The sequence below is a fragment of the Pseudopodoces humilis genome, chromosome 2 (assembly GCF_049639895.1).
Source record: "Pseudopodoces humilis isolate 2021_Gansu_Grassland_sample_001 chromosome 2, ASM4963989v1, whole genome shotgun sequence".
NCBI classification, from domain to species: Eukaryota; Metazoa; Chordata; class Aves; order Passeriformes; family Paridae; genus Pseudopodoces; species Pseudopodoces humilis.
Genome location: NC_142201.1, coordinates 30,770,922 through 30,786,257, shown reverse-complemented (window position 1 = coordinate 30,786,257; position 15,336 = coordinate 30,770,922). Strand labels below are relative to the sequence as shown.

Below are 15,336 nucleotides of genomic sequence, written 5' to 3'. Positions count from 1 at the left end.
CAGTTTCCTCCCTTTGCAGAGTGAAGAATGAGAGTTCCACTGTTAGATCAACAGCCCCCCTCTGTGGCTGCAAAGAGCAATTTGAACACCACAGCAGTGCCAGTGGCTTTAGGATTTCTTCTAAGGCTTTTCCTGACACATTTTAAAAAATATTTCGGCTTTAGTAGTAGCATTTTGCTTTAGTTAGTTGTGCATTGCGAAAATCAACACTCTTTTCCTCACTGTCAGGCTACACAGCTACCATTCCTCAACAGTGGTGTGCCATGAGTCCTAAAGCAAGAGGAATTGGAAAGTTCTTGTAGTTCAGTAGGGAAAGTCCACAAACCAGGGCAAAACCCAGTCACACCAGTCACTGTTTTTTTCCCGTTTTTTTTAACTTCTCTTCAAGCATAGTATCACAACATGCCAGAGAAGCCTAATGCAATCAAACTATTTATTTCCTGTATTTATTCTGATATTTCTTTCATCAAACTATCTAAAAGGAACAACTTTTTTTCTTTCCTCTTCTACACAGGTGTGTTCAGTATCTCTTTTTCCATATCTGCTCACCACACAAAATTACTTCCCCGCCTTTTTAGTAACACTATTCACCAGTTTTGTATTCTCAAAACAGCTATCACTCTTGTTAATAATATGAAAACAAGAACAGTGATTGCTGTTAGATATTGCTGATATCTATGTCCATAGCCTGACAGTAGACAGGAATGTATCAATAAAATAAAAATCAGTAATAATAAAAAACCCCAACAAACAAAACAGCTACAGTATATCAATGAGCCATCATCTTTCTGGTTAACTACTCCCACAACAAACTAAGAAGTTAGGTCAAGTATTCTATGCCCCATCTGCATAAACATCCAAATCCTCTCCTTCAGAGGACTCAAATGGTGAGAGCCCAAGAAGAAATAAAGAAGTGAATACTCAGAGAAGGGGAAGTAGAGATGAACTGACACAATGGAAAACACCATAATGGCACTAAATAAATCAACTCAGAGCTAACACTTCTCACCAACACACTTCCAAAAATGCAAATAATTTTTAAAAAATTGTGCAAATGCATGTGGAAATTCCATGCTATGTTTACCCTTCCACAGATAAAAGGTAGAAGCCACTGTCAAGACAGGACATGAGATAGGGCTGGGTTTTCCTATCACAAAGTGCAGATATTTTGAAGTTTCTAATTCAGGTTGGTAAATCTTGAATCTATTTGGTTGCGGAATCCTACATATTAACTCCCTGTTTAATTAAGTAATTCTCACTTCTGTTCAAGCAGGACCCAGAAAATGAGAGTTTTTCTGGCCCCTGGGTAGTCTCACCAGAAGACCAGCATTGCTCACGAAATGAAATGTTCATGGAGGGAATATTTGGGCCAAAGAATTACAAACAAGAGGCTGCTTCTTGCTTTCACCCCAAACTTTGAGAAACAGGTAGTTAACCTAGCATAAATTCACCCCAAGAAAGCATTTGTCCCTGGAAATGCCCCATGGCACTCATCCTGCCTGCCTTACTGAAAATCTCTCCTGGCAAAGTCACTTTCCCATCCCTCCACTCAGTGAAATTCCCACTGATTTTTCAGAACCTAAATCAGCAGCACTTCACTGCCTTACTGAAAAGCCACCTGGTGCTTTTGGAGCTGCTTTCTGAGGATGACTGAGGAAAAGGGAGAGAAGCAAAGAACAGAAAAAGAAGATCTCGGTTTCCAGCATCCTGGGCAACAGCTGATGCAGTGAAGCTGCAACAAGATTTGGAGGGGAAGGACGGTGCCTGCTGGTGATGGATTCCTGAGGACTGCAGAGCATCCAAGAGCAGGGAACAGGCAGCTCTCGAGGACCTTGTCCACAAGCCATGTTTTTCAACCAGGTGTGGCAAATGTGGCTGGGGTAAGGCTGCAGCTGTGCCAGCAAGGCCAGAGGTACAAATCCCTGTCTCTATTCCCAGCACTGGGGTGAGAGAAGGAAGCCCAGGCTGAGGTGAATCTCACTGACAAATTTCTGTTTAGCAATTCCTAACATAGAAAGCCTTAGGAAGCTCATCAGGCAAGTAAGACATCTACAAGTTGGGGAAGTTATAGGTTGCAAGTGTCCTTTGTAGATTTAGTCAAAGTGGTTCTTGCAAAGCTTTGCTGGTGGCAGCAGTGGAGCCAATATCTGGAGTGTGCAACTCGCTGCAGATCCAGCCACACAGTCAAGGATGAAAGGTGGGTTTTGTGTGCTGAGTCAGCCCATGGTACCACACGGGACCAATCTAGATACACACAGTAAACACAAATATTGCTCATTTTCTCAGTAAATAAGCACTCTACTGGCTGATATTTCTTAATAAGCTTTATTCTAGCTCCTGCCATCAGCCATCTCACATAGGTGTTCCAAAGTAACCCCCTTCCAGAGACTAATCCCACATAAATATTGTAAAGCCATATTTTCCACACACCAGAAAGTTCACTCTTTTTTGAAGAACCAGAAGTTTCATGACAGAATTCTAAATCTAACAAGGAACTGAGAAAAGTCAGACTCCTCTTCAGCCATTTGCCTACAGACCCTGAAGCTGTGGGTACGGGCACAGCATTTCAAGGGAACACCCACTCGAACACCCACTCGCTCATACTCGAAACTAAAGCTGATTAAAAATAAAAGTTTGTGTGCTGTGAAAGAAAGTCCTGACACACTCATGGGAAATTTGATCAAAATACAACATGGCAAACACGGAATGAAACACCACAGTTAGAGGAACAAAATGGGGCAGGAATACCCCCAAATGAGAGAGTTCTGCTGTCAGAAAAAAATACAGAAAAACCCATCAGAAGGATGGTATCCTATTGTAGCTAATGAAGATATTCCAGACCTGATGGATGTTCCTCAAACATCTAGGCAAGTTCATCTCATGTTTGTTACAAACCTAAAACATGAAGGGCATTTTATCAACATTTTCAGAGCATTTCTATAGCAGCAGGTAGTCTCAATGATTTTAATGTTTGGTTCTAGTGCCATCATCTGCCTGATGCCAACATCAGTTGGTGGCAATTCAATCAACATCTTGAAGTACCTAAAAAAAAAAGGGAGTTGTTTCAATATTGCATTTCAGAACTTCTCAAATCAGTACTGTATGCTAACAGCAGCATTTTGAGACACGGCTACAATTTAGGGAATTTGTAGACAAATACAAAGAGCACTTAAATCTATCTTGCCTTCATGTAAACATGATTTACTGCTCTTATTTTGGGAACTACAAAGATCAACTTTCTTCTATTTCAAAATGAAAATTGCAGGTGCCACCAATATGCTGAGCCAATGGAAAACTAAAAGATAAGCAGCCATCAGAGTATGATCTTTAGGATGTTCCACTTAAGTGCAGGATCTAACAAACACTTCAACAGGATTCTCAATCCTGCCAGATTAAATTATACTACATTCCCAGCACATTTCCACAAGAGATGCTGCACATCTGGGAGAAGGGATGGTCCATGCTACCAAGCAGCTCTTACCCATGAGGAGCAATGTTTGAGGATGTGTGTGAGCACCACACCACCAGGCCAGCCTCACTTCCACAGCACCCTCCCTCCCTCCCTCCCTCCCTCCCCAGAGGAAGGCAGTGGTGGGGTCACTCTGGCTGGCCAGGACACCCAGCATAGGTGGGAATATGCAGGTGGCTGTGGGTGGAAGAGGGTGAGTAGGCCCACCTGGCTGGGCCATGGTGATCTCCCCTGTGTGTCTGCCATGCAGGATCACAAGAATATTCTGAGTCAGAAGGACCCACCAGGACCATTGAGTCCAACTCTTAAGTGAATGGCCCATACAGGGATCCAACCCCCAGCCCTACACGTGGTCATTGCTGCTCCCAGCAGCTCCTGTGGGATCATTTACAGCCCACAGGCACAGAAATGCCCTTCACACAGCCCCAGGTGCACAGGGAGCCCAGGCTCACGGTCACTGCGGGTGCCAAATGGAGCAATCCTTACAGAGAAACATTCACCAGCTGCAAACACGTGATGCTTCCTGACAGCCCAGAATGCCTTTTAAAGATGTCAGATTTTCAACCGTTTTTTAAACACCCCACATTTTAAAATTAAGATTAATAACTGGTAGATACTTTTTAAACACTAATTAGAAATTTTGAAACCTGGAGATACAGATATATATGTGCATATATGCAGATGCATTTTGCATTTGCAGTTTAGGAATTCCTACCTGTCAAGCATCTTCTTCTTCTGCATTTTGAATGAAAGCAGTGTGGGTTTTTATCTTCTATTGTTTTTCCTTTTATATAACTAAAAGCTCACTAATTCAGTGAGCTCCACCAATGCTCTTCAGCCCTCTTTCACACAAAGAAAATTCTGTTTGGCAGCTCTCAAACTCCCAGTGGGAACATAAATATATTTTTGTGTTCTATTCTTTGTATATTACAGAGATTAGAATGTTCTGAATTATTGTCTATTACACTATTATATAAACTTTATTTAATTTGAAATCAAAATGACCATCAACAAGGATAACCTGTCCCTGTTGAAAAGCAGCCCAACTGCTAAAGCTGCTGGAGGGATGAGTTGGCACAATGGGAAGCAGTAGAGAAAAATTCTGCTAACGGAAGGAAAAGTGAAAGAACTGAGAAGAAAACTCAGGAAGCTCTTACAGAATATTCACAGAGAAAGCAGATAAAATTAAGGAAGAAAAATACCTCATATCACTTCTTTATTTAACTGCTGCTGCACAATGTGTAGCATGTGGGACAAGCTGGTGCCTCACTAAGCTACAGAAAATTGATAGCAGCTGTTCTCTAGCAGGGGTTAGAAGTAACTACTTCCTGACTTGCACATCTGTGTAAAATGTCCCCCTACACAACTTGGCTTTATATGCTCTCCAACAGATGAAAGTGTATCAAAAGTCAAGGAGCCTGAAAGTGTTTATTTTCACTTACCACAAAAGCATTAAAAGTAAGCCACCATCGTTATTCTTGTCAGTTCTTTATTGGTTTTCATCCTAAAGACTAGCACATTTACAGCATACATGGATTGGATGAACTAGAATATATAAAACAGTAGCCATATGTTTATGATATATTAATACTGCCCAAAACCAAATAAATAAAAATATTTCAATGCACAAAGCTTGGCAAATACAGTCGTGTTGGGACAAAACTGTGTCATATTATACAATAATTTTACACGTGTAAATGAAAAAAAGGCAACTGTGCTGTAGGTACTTTCACAGAACATACACAGAACATACTTGGCAACAGTTTTCTTCTTTTACCTTTGTATGTTTTATAATTTAAAAAATGTACTCAAAAAAGGAACATTAGACAGAACTTCATTTTACAGTAATCCTTAGATTCGCCTCTCCTGTGCAACAGAAAAGCTCCCTTCCCCCTTGTGAGTGTCCCATGTGGATTTCACACATCACAGTTTTCTCTGGAGGAACCGCTGGAGCCCTCGCAGTCGGCGCTGCCCTCGGGAGGAGCCGGAGCCGTGCCCGTCCCGGCAGTGCCGTGCCCGGGCCAGCTCAGCACCCTGGGCACAACCGTGCGGCACCGCGGCTCCGCTACGCGCAGACAAAATTCAGCAACTTCTTCAGATTACATTGCCATACAAAATAAATAAAGGATTGCTAAGCTCTATAGCAGGTCTAACGATTGTTGGCCACCATCTAAGCGGGTGGCGCTGCTAATTGCTACAAGAGACATTTGTTATTTCCTTCTGAAGCTGAACATCACAAGATTTTTAGTGAAACAATACAGGACTTAAAATTAACCATGTTTGAAATATACAAAATAAAATTATCAACTCATAAAAACAGAGGGATATAAAGAGCATAGTTTATACAAAAATAAACTAGCATTTAATAATGGGCCAGGGACTGAAGGCTGAGCAGAACTAATGGAGTAACATGTCTAAAGAGATCCCATTGAAAATTTTTTCATCATATATTCACTTAATTATTATCAAAAAATAAAACAGAATCAACATTTATTAATTGTCAAACAGGGTTTGTAACATTTCCAAGGGACTGTTCTACTGTAGATGATTTGTTCAGACTGGGGTAGGTTCTACAATACATTTTTTTTGCACAGAGTTCCATGTTTTGTTATCCTAAAGAGTCTGAAATAATGGTAACAGCCTAGTTCAGCAGAACTCTCTGACCTGGCTTAGTGACATGCTGCTCAGTGTTAAACTGCAAAAAGCAAAATGCAAAAACTGCTGGACCTGTAACCCCCAAACCTACATGGGAGCAGAATGGACATGGCTGATTGATAGAGCAGTGACAGCACAGACAAACATCAGTGAGAGGGAGAAAGAAATCAGAAAACAGCCATATACTTACCTGGCTGTTGCTACTCCCACAAGAATAAATGGGCAGATTTTTTTCTATTCTAAAACTTAGATCCTTAGAAACCAAGAAGGAAAGGACAGTGTAATGAATGAATCTAGCTAGAGATTACTGGATCTTGTTAAAATTTGGAAATGAATGTTTAGCTGCTTTTTAAAATGCTATCTTAGCTTCGAAGGCATTCTTTGGGAGATTATTTTGGAGGAGATCTGTTGAACTTTTTTTTTATCAAATGCTATCCAACTGACCACCTTTGTCATAAGCTAGAACCCACCCATGGTTCTCAGGCACAAGCAGTAGCACTGAGCAGTTCCCCTCTGTCATCACAGGGCATTGCTACCTTTCCTCAGAAATACCCTGACACCGCTCACACTTCGGCCCACCAGGATTCTCAACAGGTGAAATGCAAAGGTAAACAGAAACCAATTTGGATTTTGGAGCAAGGGGGATTCACTGGGCACTTTGAGCATTTTTGTAATGACGTACAAAACCAACACAGAAAAATCGTACGCTGACCAAAATAGTGTAACACCCCGAGATACTAATGCTTACAATCCAGAAGTGATATAAAAAAAACATGGGTAAAAATGCGTTCATTAATGTACAACACCATGGAATGTACTGAAAATGTCATGTGCAACATCAGCTATTTGCTTGCTGCACTTGTCTTAGGGTGGGGAAGGGCATGGGGAACTGTTTGCTGGCATTAATAGTTAAGCATTATGATGTTTCTGAAGTACTTTTTAAAATCAGTTGTGTGCCCAAGGCCTTACCTGCCAAAGATGACAGGAAGTTGTTTTATTTGAACAGACTTATAAACCGCACCTCACATGTCTGGCCTTCTATATATTGTTAATTTCATACATGAAGATGGCATCCTATATACAGTAAAACAATTCTTTCTCCTGACTCTTATTGTGCTGATTATTTTTTTTGCCCATTAAACCCCCTTTTATTGATTGTAACAATGTTCTACAATTACTAAACTGTCTAGGATCCTTTTTATTTACAAGTTTTGACTTTTACTCTCAGTTTTAAAAAGTTTAGGAAAAGCTCAATCTCAAATCAACTCTGTATAAAAAGATGTTATGGAAACAGCTGCCTAAATGCCGATCCTAGAGTCCTTGCCCATCCAGGAGGTACCTAGCTATTTGCATATAGGTAATAATTAAATAGCACAATATCTGCTCATCTTACATACACTGAAGGCTATTGAAACGGGCAGAAAGTCATCACACTATTCTCAAGCTAAGGTGTCAGAATAATTGTTACTATAGATTCCAATTCGGTAACATGCTCTGTATGACCTAGCGAAACGTACAAAAAGGTTATTTATCTCTTCTGGATGACAAAACCATGTGTTAATCTAGAGTGTATCCACATGTTTTAATGGAACAGCAATTAAAGGACATAGTATGCTTATGTTTCAACTTTTCCATAAGTTCCTTCTGGAGGCCTGTAATACTTTGGGAAAGCCTTCAGTTGCAGGGAATTAAATGCATACTTGCGACATCCAACATTCTTCATTGTATTTTCTCGGCGACAACCCTCACTGGGGAAAAAAAACAAGCACAAAAAATGACAGCAGTAAAAGGGGAAAAAAAAAAGAAAAAAGACTTAAACTAAGATGAAATGAACTGGTTATTTTATAGCATTAAAATAAAGTTGGTTATATTGAATGAGCGTTTAATTAATTTGCCACTGCAAATATTAAAAGAGATGACTTATCATACAATGCTGGTAAGAAGCACACAGAATGGACACAAGCTATGTCTGATTGCTAGTTTTGCATTTCTAGAAAGCAGCAGCACATCTACTGAAAAGATTCTTTCACGCCGGTTTCATGTATTTCAAGGTACACTGTTGTGGAATTCACATGCCATCCACTGCACAAGGGATCCCAAGGGATTGCTTAAAAGCAGTTCTGCTAGTTTATTAACACATAAAGCTGAAAACCAAAACCTGCTGATCTGTCTATAAGAGCTTTAAAGTAATTTTATTATTCCCTGCATGTCAGTATTATAAGTACTTACTTAAAGATTAGAGCTGATACAAAAATAATGTATGACTTTCCAGTTATCTGTGCATGCATAAATGGACATGAAAACCAACACAATCTAAAAAAAATTCCTAATCATGAAGTAGCAGTGCAAAAAAGACTGGCTGCATTGACAGTCATAACCCCAAAGAAACAAAGCTGTGCAGAATTTAATTTTCACCCAATGTTTTGGTGCAACTGTCCCACATTACAAAGAGGTTCTGTGCTACAATAGAAAACTACTCCAGTTATAAGGCTTCTTTACACTTGTAAATCTAATTCAGAGTTCCTTTGATTATATCCAAAAAACAGACATACAAAGAGGAAGCACTATCTTTTAAATATATATTATAAATCAATTTAGGCTTGCAGGAGAATGTCTTTCCCTGATTGAGGACTGGAACCTAAACAACGAATACTAGACCTTCACGGCAAAGTGTACAGTACAACATCTTACAGTGGAAATGTCACATTAGTCCTGCCTTGGAGATGGCTGCAGCATCTACCAGGTTAAGCTGTGATCATCTGATTCAAAAGGAGGGTTTGGATTCTGGTTCAGTTTGAAAGCTCTCATGCTCTTACAGACCTCACCGTTCTTCTAATTTTGGTTCATGAAACTGGCTGTAACTGTATTCTGTATGTAACACCTAGTTTAACTTCATAAAATACAGCCTCTTTTTTTTTTTTTTTTTTTTTTTTAAGGAACAGTTTAACTAAGTTTGAAATTTGTCTCTGGAGCACATTCTGTACTTGCCGTTTATAGAATGGATCATCTGCGGTGACACTTGTTTCACTGGCACTGGTTTGTGTTTCACAAAACTCCCCCGATGGCTCTTGCAGCCAAATAGATACATCAGAAGTTTGCACAAATCATACTTCAGACTACTAATAAAAGCAGTAAGTTTAACTAGCAAATATGTGATGCTAGGTGAGCATTTTAACTGCAAAGTGAATCATTCTCTTCATAACACATTTCACTGCATCTGGTTATTGCACGTGTCCCTCATGGTGCAGATAAGTGACAAGGATTTATTTCCCAGATTTCACATTGTCTTCCTTCTCTTGGAGGTACATAAACAGGATGCACTACTGCATCTTAAATCTGAATGCCTTGACAAAAGTACAGGCCAGGCACCAAAAGGGAAAAAAAACCAACAAACTTGTCCCCATCAAAGTTTAAGAAGAAAAGAAAAAAATCTACATTGTTTTCAAAAATCCTGGGCTTTCATTCTAAACTGTTTTAAGGTGGTCTTACTGCAACCCTAGTAGTAATCATGAGCAGTACCTTCATACTTTAATATGAAGTATTGATATTCTCAGGGAGTTCAGTGAATATGCCTGCCACCAGAGTGTGGCTGGACACTGGAACAGGCTGCCCAGGGAAGTGTTTATGGCCCCAAGTCTGACAGAGAGCAAGAAGTGTTTGGACAGAGCTCTCAGGCACATGGGGGGATACCTGTGGCTGTCCTGTGCCAAGCCAGGATCTGATCCTTGATGCTTGTGGATCCCTTCCAACTCAGGATACCCTGTGAATTTAAAGCTACTTTCACATCTGGGTAGACTGAACCCAGGACACTCCACATATTGCAAGATCAAGGCCACAGTCCAACCTGACTCTGTAAAAATGTTGAGTGGGGCATCCACAGCAAACAAACCAGTGCTAACCATAAAGAACAGATGATTTCTATGGAGACACAGAAGCATCAGATACCAGCACAGCACATGGATGTGTCCCAAACCACCATATCATGATAAACCTCAACAGCAGTAAGGATGTACCGAAACATTGCAAGTAAAAATAGGATACGTGCTTTATATATATATATATAGATATAGATATATAAACATATATGTCTTTGTGGTGGTCTGTTTTGTTGGTTTTTTGTTGTGTTTTTTTTGTTTGCCTTTTTAAAACAAAATTGGAAGAATAGTGAGGAAAAATATTAAGAGATAGTGTACTGTACAGTCTGATTTCATGAAGACACAAATATAACCACACACACTTTTTTTTTTTTAGTTAGAATAATTAAATCCAAATTTAGGATTTAATTCTGATTTTTTTTTTTCTAACTGTGCTTTTTTGTTTTTTTATTTCAGCATACTTCTCTCAGCAGCTCTCAATTCCATTAAAATTTATAATAAAAGCTAAAGCTACCTATATTTATTGAGCAAGTTAATAATAGTAGAAAATACAAATCACAGTACTAGTTCTCCTCAGAAGCCCAATGTCATCTCAGGCACCAAGCGAAGTAAAACCCTTTATGAATTTATCAAACTACATTAAATGAGGTTAGTTTTTTTTTTTTTTATCAGCTATTGCTATTGAAAAGCTCTGCCAGACCACAGCATCAACAGAATCTTTCCATTTAAATAGGCCTCCCCTAGTTTGATGTTATGTATAAATGATGATCAAATTTCATCTGCACTTACTCTGCATGACTAAACTAGGAAGCCACTTTAGTCTCACCACTTAAATAAATGTTAACTTACCATCGCTCGCTTATCACTAAGTCACTATCAGCATCATAATTTATTAAAGCTGTGCAACGCTTAAAAATGGAAGTAACAGTAATATTTAGTCTAATGAAATTAAAATAAAGCCTAGTGGAAAACCTGAAACCCACCTACTAAAGGAGTTAACTGATACCTCCCTCTTCTTGCCTGAAAATTTAAGACCATTATCTTTAACTTCTACAATGGCCCTATTTTACAATAAATTCTCTAACAGAGCACCTAAAATAGATAATGGCTCATTAGCAGGCTAATGCCAGTCACATCCCCTTCCTAACCACAAGTCATTCTCTTCATGTCTTTAATACATTGCAAACTGCAGATCTACAAATAGAATGAAATAATTCTGCATGCAGCACACTGCAAGTTGTTTTCTGAGTATTTTCTAGTCTACTAGAATATACTTAACCATGAGAAAGGAACAAGACTATGGTTCTACAAACTGTTCAGTAATGTAATTTGGATATTATGCTTTGAAATTAAGGTATAAATTTGTTGCTTCTTTAAATAAATTTCTTACAATTTCTTATAAACCCCACCCATGTTTAAATTTTTCTCTTCATACCTCGTAAAAATGAAAGGCAAGATTAGCATACACCTTAAATATACAAAAAGATACAAATTCTTTTCAGACAGAGTTCCTTTCTCTGGAATACATGAAACAAGTAACACAAAACTGTATTTGGTAAGAGATCTTCAGGCCGGCTAAAGTAACGAGGTAACAGGCCAATGTTAGACTATGTTACAAGCACTGAAAGCAGAACAATAATTTAAAGTTTCAATACAATTCTTTTTGATAAAATAATTTGATGTATATTTACAGTTTAGTACAATAGAAACGTAAAATTGTAAGGCATAATAATAATTCTTGGCAGACAATGCTATGACACATTCCTTTGTCCAGCAGGTACCAAGTGGCAATACACATTCAAGCACTTTTTTGGTTTTTTTGTGGGTTTCTTTTTTGTTGGTTTTTTTTTTCTTTTTTCTTTTTTTGTTTTTGAACTCTATCTTCACTTGCAACGTAATCTGGCCACCAGGTATGCTATGCTCAGAAACAGCCACACAATCAGTAAATTGGGGCTGAGAGCTAATAAAGGAATAGAGTAGAGGAGGCTGGGATCTAGTCTGAAATCTCGGATGGGCACCAAGCCACTCAAGTTCTTCTGGGTGACTATCTCCCGTGTTCCAATGCTGTGAAAAGGAAGAAGTTTGGGAAGAGGGAAAATAAAACAGAAAGGAAGATGGACATGCAAATGAATGGATAAAAAGAGATGGCAACACAAGGTGGTCAGGAAAATGAGAAAACATGGAAGAACGCACAACGAAACCAGAAGATGAAGCAAAGAAAGAGTGGAAAAACATCTCAAAAATATGTATCAGTACAATTATAGAAATAAGGAGAGGGAAAGAGAATAAAAGAGAAAAATAAGAAAGAAGTACTGTAGTCTAGTGAAAATAAACACATGTAGGTTGAACATTAATGGTTTTCCATGTTCATTCTTTCAGATTACAAAGCAATAATACCCCATGCTGCTCTGCCATGCGTTGGCATGCTGCAAAGAAGTGGAGCTCTGAAAAGCAAGCTGAACATGAATAACCATTGTAGTATTTGACCCTTTCAAACATCTTTCCATGGGCTGCAGTGATTTAATTTAACCTCTTAACTACCTATCCAACACATTAATAAAAAAAACCAAAACAAACCACCCACCTATTTTTCTGCTTGGACACAAATTCAAGGGTATACCAATAGGCATTTTTCTGAAGACATGCTGCAAACCCCATCTCATTGTGTATTCCACTTCTTACATTGAGCACCAAAGGCTATAGTGAAGAACAACTCAGGTAGCCCGGTACGCTTTGTCAAGTGGTCCTTAATTTTGGATCACTCTTATACCCTGAGCACCCCAACTATATTTTTAGTTCACAAAGCAACAACTAAATGACCAAGATGAACAGAGGGATAGGACACCTCTCCTACAAGCAGAGGCTGAGAGAATTTGGATTGTTCAGCCTGGAAAAGAGACGGCTTAAGGGTGACCAAATTACAGCCTTACAGTACCAGAAGGGAGCATACAAAAAAGAGGGAGAGAGACTATTTGCAAGAGCATGTAGTGACAGGGCAAGGGGGAATAGGTTCAAAGTGAAAGAGAACAGGTTTAGATTAGATGTAAGGAAAAAATTCTTTACGCTGAAGGTGATGAGACAGCCACGGATGCTCATCCCTGGGAGTGTTCAAGGCCAGGCTGAATGGCAGTTTGATGAACCTGGTCTAATTGAATGCGTCCCTGTCCATGGCAGGGATGCTGGAACTAGATCATCTTCAAGGTCCCTTTCAACTCTATGATTCTGTGATTCTAAACACAATCTGTAAGCCTGATGCTGTTACTGCTTGTGCACTTGCTCCATCCATAACAAACCATCTATAAGCCTGATGGTTGTGTAGCAGGGTTATGTAAGCATCAGTGTCCTGCAAGAAATCAGATACACCCTGGAGGTGGTAAAAAAGAGCATTCAGATGCTGGTGACACATCAAGCCAAATGGAATTAGGTGGACAGGGAACTAAACCAACTGTATTTCTGATTTGGATTTGATCCAAATTGGTGATGAAGATGTTTTCACTCCTGGTGCCTACAGTGGACAAGGGCAGATTGAATCTGTGATGCCTACAAATCCCAATTATCCTTTGTAACAGAGGGGAGAGGGGAGTGTGTGTGTGTGTGTGTGTGTGTGTATGTGATCAGGAGAATCAGCCAGTGGAAACCTAGTGCTTACTGGAAAGCGGTGGATAAAGGCTCAATGAAAAAGTCTGGAGGAAGAAAAGTGTTTTAGAATATAGATAAAATGTAAAACAATGGGAAAGAAGGAAGGCTAAAAATGCTAAATTAGCATTATGAACATCACATGCCACATCTCCACCATTACAAATTAGTATCATGCTACTCAATTTTACACAAAGACGTATAAACAGACACATATGGTGGGAATGGAGGCAAAAGCTGGAAAGTGCTTTCCTTGTCACTGTTGGCCCATGTAGATGCTTCCCTCCAAGGAGTGAAAAGTCACCTTTTGGAAATATCAAATATACCAAATTGTACAGTGTCTTAAATCAAAAGATTCATCAGCAGACTACCTCTAGGAGAGGACTAGGGTTAGGAGACACAGAAACTTCCCTTCTAATTTAGCTTGCATATGAGAATTCTCTCTGTGAGGAGAGGCTGGGGCTACCCATGCTGGACACTGCTGGTTCCAGCCAGCTTCAGTGACCCACTGCTGGCACAGCTGAGCCCTCACCCATGCTGGTGCCTCGGGGAAGGAGTATGTGAGAAAAGGCAAAGCACTGCATGGCAGTGAAGAGCGATGGGAAGAGATCTGAGAAAAAGCCCTATGAGCAGAGTCAGGGAAGGAGAGGAGAAAGAGCTGAAGCAGTTTCCCTTGCAGTCATGGAGAGGAACATTGTAGCCATGGAGGACCCATAGAGCAGCAGATAAATATTTACTGAAGGAAACTGAAAACTATGGAGAACCCATGCAGGAGCAGGTTCATCCTGAAGGACTACAGCCCACGGGAACGACCCACACTGGAGTAGAGGATAAGTGCAAGGAGGAAGGAGCAGAGGAGACCTATTATGGACTGACTGCAAATCTCTGTTCCACATCTGTTGTGCATTGCTCAGTATGGGGAAGAGGTAAAAGAGCTGAGAAAGAAGCAGTGGAATACTTTGGCTAAGGACAAGAAGGGAAATGGAGGGCAAGGTTTTTAATTTTCATCTTTATTTCTTAACATCTCCAATCCACTGGGAATAAATAAAAATAATTGTCTTAGTCTGTTTTGTCAGTTCTGTACCAGCAACTGGCAAGGGATCTCACTGTCTTTATCTCAACCCATAAGCTTTTTCACATATTTTTTCCCCCTGTCCTGTTGGAGGAAGGTAGTGAGCAGCTGAGTGGACATTTGCCACGTGGTCTAGCTCAACTCAGTATGATTTTATTCTTAAAGCATATCAATCAGTGAAGAAATCCAACCAAGCTTTTTATTATAGCTGTTTAATTGCAGTAGTGGTCATACCCAAACATGACTCCTAGGACTTTATTATGTAATCTTTTCAGTCAGCACCATGGTGATTTTCTTCACCTCGTTTCCAACTGCTTTTCAAGAGTCCCCATCTGAGATGGTTCTTCTCTGTTGCTAAATTGCTTATGTTTCACCTTCCTAATTCCTTTAATGAAAATGAGCTGGGCTACTTGAAACATGTAAAGGATTTTGCTACCCAGGATGATCTTGACTGAAACTGCACTAGAGCATTTTCCCACAAAGAGCTCCACTGGCACTTCTGACAGGACGGGAACCTGGCAGGAAGGAGTGCAGGGAGTCAAAGATCTAGTGAGAAGAGTGGGCTGCAGATGGAAGAGGCTACCAGAACCACCTGGACTTTGAATCTTGTTCTGCCTTTACTGGTCAGG

The 15,336-nt window shown here is 39.7% G+C and overlaps 1 protein-coding gene across 17 annotated transcripts in view; it reads right to left on the bottom strand.

Moving 5' to 3' along the window:
* Positions 1-4,938: 4,938 nt before the first annotated feature.
* The window catches only part of INPP4A (inositol polyphosphate-4-phosphatase type I A), a 108,621-nt gene continuing 98,223 nt past the window's right edge, over positions 4,939-15,336 (bottom strand). For 9 of the 17 annotated variants that reach the window (XM_088052071.1, XM_088052073.1, XM_088052070.1 and 6 more), the window contains one exon: positions 7,880-12,063. In XM_088052071.1, the coding sequence (XP_087908197.1) occupies positions 11,883-12,063 (181 nt within the window). In that variant the 3' untranslated portion in view covers positions 7,880-11,882. The other 8 variants (XM_014249463.2, XM_014249527.2, XM_014249538.2 and 5 more) reach the window with 2 other exon arrangements.